Source organism: Diospyros lotus, chromosome 5 (genome assembly GCF_014633365.1).
Source record: "Diospyros lotus cultivar Yz01 chromosome 5, ASM1463336v1, whole genome shotgun sequence".
Classification (NCBI taxonomy): domain Eukaryota; kingdom Viridiplantae; phylum Streptophyta; class Magnoliopsida; order Ericales; family Ebenaceae; genus Diospyros; species Diospyros lotus.
The window spans coordinates 21718248-21723338 of record NC_068342.1 but is presented as its reverse complement, the minus strand read 5'-3'; the positions used below and the strand labels follow the sequence as shown (position 1 = coordinate 21723338).

At 43.2% G+C, this 5091-nt stretch overlaps 1 protein-coding gene across 1 annotated transcript; it reads right to left on the bottom strand.

The window, feature by feature from the left end:
* Positions 1-1913: 1913 nt before the first annotated feature.
* On the bottom strand, positions 1914-3965 carry LOC127802795 (cytochrome P450 78A3-like). Its single transcript, XM_052338820.1, has 2 exons — positions 2904-3965; positions 1914-2778 (listed from the first exon to the last, which is right to left on the bottom strand). Exons 1-2 carry the CDS (start codon positions 3870-3872, stop codon positions 2164-2166), a joined length of 1584 nt encoding a protein of 527 aa, XP_052194780.1. The 5' UTR covers positions 3873-3965; the 3' UTR covers positions 1914-2163.
* Between the last annotated feature and the right edge of the window lie 1126 nt (positions 3966-5091).

Here is a 5091-nt window from a genome sequence, read left to right as displayed (position 1 = left end):
GAAGTAGGAATTCTCCCGTTTTTGCACGGTAGGAGGAACTAATATATATATATATATATATATATACATACATGGATCTTGGGGGTTGGCACACGTTGAAGCCTATGCCAACCCCCCCTTGATCTGCCCATGGTGGCGGTGTCGATCAGCAAAATATGCAAGAGAAGAAGAAAAAAATAGTAAAATGATAATGAAGTTTGTGTATTTTAGGTTTAGAATAAAATTAATAGTTTTATTTTGAGAAAATATCAAACAAGTCAATGTATTTTAAGAGTTGAGGTTGAATTGATTATTATACTTTAAAAAAACATACTTTTGAATTGATTATTATATTTTAAAAAAACATAAATTAAAAGTACGAAGAGTTTTTTGAATCTAAATTTAAAATTATATGAGTTATTTTTATTAGAAATAAAGTCAACGTTATTGATAGAATTAAAATATTATTAGACAATATTAAAAAATTCTATTATAATGACTAATAATACATGAAATTTAAAAATACATATTAACTTATTAGACCCTTATGAAACTATAGTAATTAAATTGACACCAAAATTAAAATCCATTAACTTGGCTGGCACTTAGTTGAAATATGGAAATATTTGCGTTAGTGGGATTGAAAGCAGACCACAAACAGAGAAGAGAGGGACCAATTTGATGAATGCAACAACATATACGATCAACACCAATCAGTAATATTAAATCATCAATTAATTAATGACGTGGACCTAACCTCTTTGCTTGTACCCGGAACCAACAATTTTATATATATATAGACAATTGTCATTTGTACAGTGGTCCATTCGTCCAAATGGGTAGCTAGCTTGTGTGGACGGCTTTCATTGATCCAAATTTAATTATACCGCATTGCTTAATTATATTTAGATACATCGGGGTCACCCCGATTAATTAACTAATTAGCTAAAGTCAGCTAACTGATATTTCTCCAAGAAGGAAAGAAGTTCTAGCTGTACCTCTCCTTACATTTTGAAATTGGGAAAAATTATAAATATCTCTCGAGCCCTCAACGTATGCTATCTCTTCTTCCCGTCATATATCATTAATAGTTAATCAAGCGTGACATAAATTTGCCTTTGACACAGGACAAGTCCATTTCAAGCCTAATCATTCATAAACCTTGCAAAATCCATCGTCCCAGTGTAACCATAAGTACGTCATTTCATTAACATGTATTTTTACCGTGGCGTGTGGCGTGGCGTGTAAAACGTCAAATAATTAAATGAACAGCAAATTAAACGTGAGACATTAGAAAAATAACTCAAAAGCCCACGCGACGCCAGCTCGAAGTCATCGATCCAGAGCCCACAGGATTAAAAATGCGACCTCTCCAATCCATCTCCCCATTTGTGGTCTGTTGAACGTTAATCCCGAAAAGTTTGGGACGGCAAGATTGAGATGCCAATGTTGTGTGTGTGTCCCATGAACCCATGATTGGGCCCCGCCATGTCCTCCCCGGACAAGACCTAATCCTTTGTTTGTTTATCTTCCCAACATCAAGTATCAATCAGTACTATACAGCAATGCCCTAACTACTGTAGGTAGCCCAGCCCTCTTTTACCTTTAAATTCATAATTAATTATATACGACTAATTTAACGGTAGAAAAAGACTGCTCACTCGTGAGAGTTGTGGAACTATAGATCTTTCTCGAGCCCGTGTAGGTTATCTGTCGTCAAATTGAGCTAACACGTCAATGGTGTGTTTGTTTTCATTTATATTGTATATGTGGGTTGGAACGAGGTTGCCCCCACACATATGTATGTACAAATATTTTCTTGCAATCCAATGCGTCCCCACCTCCATGGGCATATCTAAGCTGTGGCACATATTATTGAGCAAGGAAAACAGGACACGCCAAACAGAGAGCAAGTGTAGGAAAGAAGATATTGGTGACACAAACAAACATGTAGTAATGCTTTCACCATGTATATTTACATCAGTCAAATAACATAGAAGTAGAGACCTTGAAACTCAACTGTCAAAAAGGCCAATAATAATAATAATAATAAAGCACTATCAAACAAGCATGAAAGCAAAGAAGGGGAAGGGTTCAACACTTTGGGACCCCCGCAGAAAACAGTCTTTTCATTTCCTTTCGTTTCTTTTTTTCCTTTTTTTTTTCCCTTCTTCACTCTCAAATTCAAGCCTGACGCCTTGGTCGCACGTTAACGCTCAGCGGAGTCGCCATCTCACAAGACAGCGTTAGCACCTCCGAGAGGTCAATAGTATTCCGATCCGACGGCCACAATTCAAACTCGTGCAAAATGTAGGCTACCCAGAAGCTGACCGTGCTGAAGCCCAGGGCCTTCCCGGGGCAGGTCCTCCGACCCGACCCGAAAGGCGCGAGCCTCAGGTCGGATCCCAGCACCGAGAACTCGGCCCCAGAACCCAGGAACCTCTCGGGCTTGAAGGCGAGCGGGTCGGACCACACATGTGGGTCCCGCATTATGGCCCACATGTTGACCATTGCGGTGGTCCCCGGCGGCACGTGATGCCCATCAACGGCGGTGTCATGAATCGATAGGCGCGCCCACGACAGCAGCGGGCCGGGCGGGTGGAGCCTCAGCACCTCCTTCACAACCGCGGTTAGATACACCATCTCGCCTACGTCGCCATCTCGTACGCCACGTGCCCTTCCGACCACTCTGTCTAGCTCATCGTGGACCCTTGACTGGACATCCGGGTGGAGCACCATCCTCGCCAGTATCCACTCCATCAGAACCGCCACCGTATCGGTTCCCCTGAATATCATTTCCTGTAAACCAAACAAACAGCCACTTTTAACTCCAAAGCTTAATCAAATCCATCTGCTTAATTAATTTACGCACGATTTAATACATTAGAATATGTATTTAAGTATATATATGCATGTATTCTTACCCATAGGACGGCGATCATATCGGAGTCTGATAGTTTCTCGGGGCCCTGAAGAGAGAGTAAAACGTCCACAAAATCAGGGTTTGGTTGCTCTGGTTTTGCTCGATGCTCTGCTATTATCCGGCCGACGAACCGGTTCACTTTGCGAACAAGGTTGGAGCATCTGAACCGGACTTTTTGTGGGTCGAAGTCGGCTAAGAAAGGGAGGTGGTCGGACCAGTTGAGCGTGCCCAGAAGTTCGTATCCTTCGTCAACCAGTTTCCTGAGTTCGTCGGTTTCTGTGTTGCTGGAATCGAGGCGGTATTTGCGTCCGAAGACTGAGCACATCATACTGTTGAGGGAGGCGTGTTTGAGATAGTCTCTGACTCGGACGGCTCCAGCGCGCGCGCCGAACATTGCAACCATTTGAGCAGCAATCTCCGACCTTTGCGCCTCCGAGGCTTTGATTTGCTTGGGGCAGAAGAGGTGGGCGGCTGCGATTTTCCGGAGCGTTCTCCAGTAAACCCCGTAGGGAGCAAAGCCGATTGCTCTGTTGAACAGAAGGCTGTAAGCCGACTCTTTCACTGGACGATCTGCAAACGCCGAACTGTTGAGAATTTCTCTCGCGACGTCCGGATGACACGTTACGATGGCTCTGGTCTCGCCGAGGCTGAAAGACATGAGACGCTTGGCGTCGCATGCCTCGGCCATGGCTGCAATCCGGTGGTGTGCAAGACCAGCCATGAGGCTCATGCTCCCTATCACGGGCAGACCTCTTGGACCCGGTATAACCGCAGGCTTCTTGAAGTTCAAAACTTGCCTGAACCTGTACTTGCCCCAAGCTGGACCACCAGGAAATACCCAGTAAATCAAGCTAAAAACTAGCCAAACCAAGCCCACAACAAGGACGCCCCAAACCAAATTTACAGAACTGAAAGCTCTCCATTCCGAAACTAGAGCGAAAACCCAGAGGCTTTCGATGTCTGTTCTCATAGCGAAGCTTTAATTAATTAATTCACGCTCACTGATCCACTCTCGAGCTAAGCTGGCTATTGCTTCCTTTGTAGCGAAAACGAAGAGGGTCGGATGGTATTTATAAGGACCCAGACAGGTGAGAGGCAAAAAAATTATATAATAAAGTAACGGTTATACCTGGGAGGGAGTAGGACCGTATAACGGAAAATTAATTTAAATAACATTTAATCAATGTATGTATATGGATTGCGATTTGCGGGTATGTAATTAAGTGCAAATCTTAAGCTGCGCCGCCACAAAATGCAGGAGCAAATTGGGACAACTTTTTAGCGCGTGATTGGGACGCTCGAATGGCCGGAGATTGCGTGCTACTCTCAACCATGATCAAGATCGAACATATATATATATAGATAGCTAGCCTTAGTGCTTGTTTAGTTTATTAATTAATTAATTAATAATCTTGAGGTCTGGCAATCAAAAATTCATTTTGTTGGGACCAATATAAATGAGCTCACCCGATATTAAAATTATTTATCATATGACAACCTCAGACATCGATACTCTTAATATAATTACAAAAGATCTGATGTCATTGAATTAAACATTTTATTAATCATGCTTTGTTTGTCAATTGACCCAATCAATCTCCACGTATACATATTTGCTCATCTAATTATTATAATCTGTCTACCTGGCGTGAAAATGATAATTGACTGCAGGCTGGTAGTCGTAGTAATACTTGTACTTGGTGAAAAGAAAACGAGTGGCGGGCGCGCAGTAAAATTCTTGGTTATCGATGACACGTGGACGTAGTGTGGCGTGAAGTTGTCGGGCGGGGGGGTCCGAAGAGTTAAAAGGAGGCACATGACACCCATGCAATTTGCCGTGGCCCAATGCCGATGGCTGAGTCTTACATACAGCACCGCTTATATTGGGTTGGGCCGCAGTGCAGGTGCAGGTGCAGGTGCAGGTGCAGGTGCAGAGAGAAGCAAACAAAATTTCGGAGTTGAAGCATCACTGTTCGCAAGCCACGTGTCGGTGACATGCAATGTCCCTAGACACCCGATGGTGACAACTCCTTCCTCCAACCCCCGATTTCTGCCAGCTTATTAATTAATGTCCCGCCGGTTCGTGTACGTGCACCCAAATTAATTATCTGGGCTTTGAGTCTTTGACCCCGTCATTAATAGATGAAATTCCCATAACGCCCCTCTACGTCTTCCATTTTTGCGAGGGA

Bases quoted from the DNA above. Each gene is read 5' to 3' on its own strand.
- LOC127802795 (XM_052338820.1), bottom strand. From the start codon at position 3,872: ATGAGAACAGACATCGAAAGCCTCTGGGTTTTCGCTCTAGTTTCGGAA. The intron at 2,779-2,903 runs GTAAGAATACAT...TTTGGTTTACAG, and splicing joins ATATGATCGCCGTCCTATGG to GAAATGATATTCAGGGGAAC.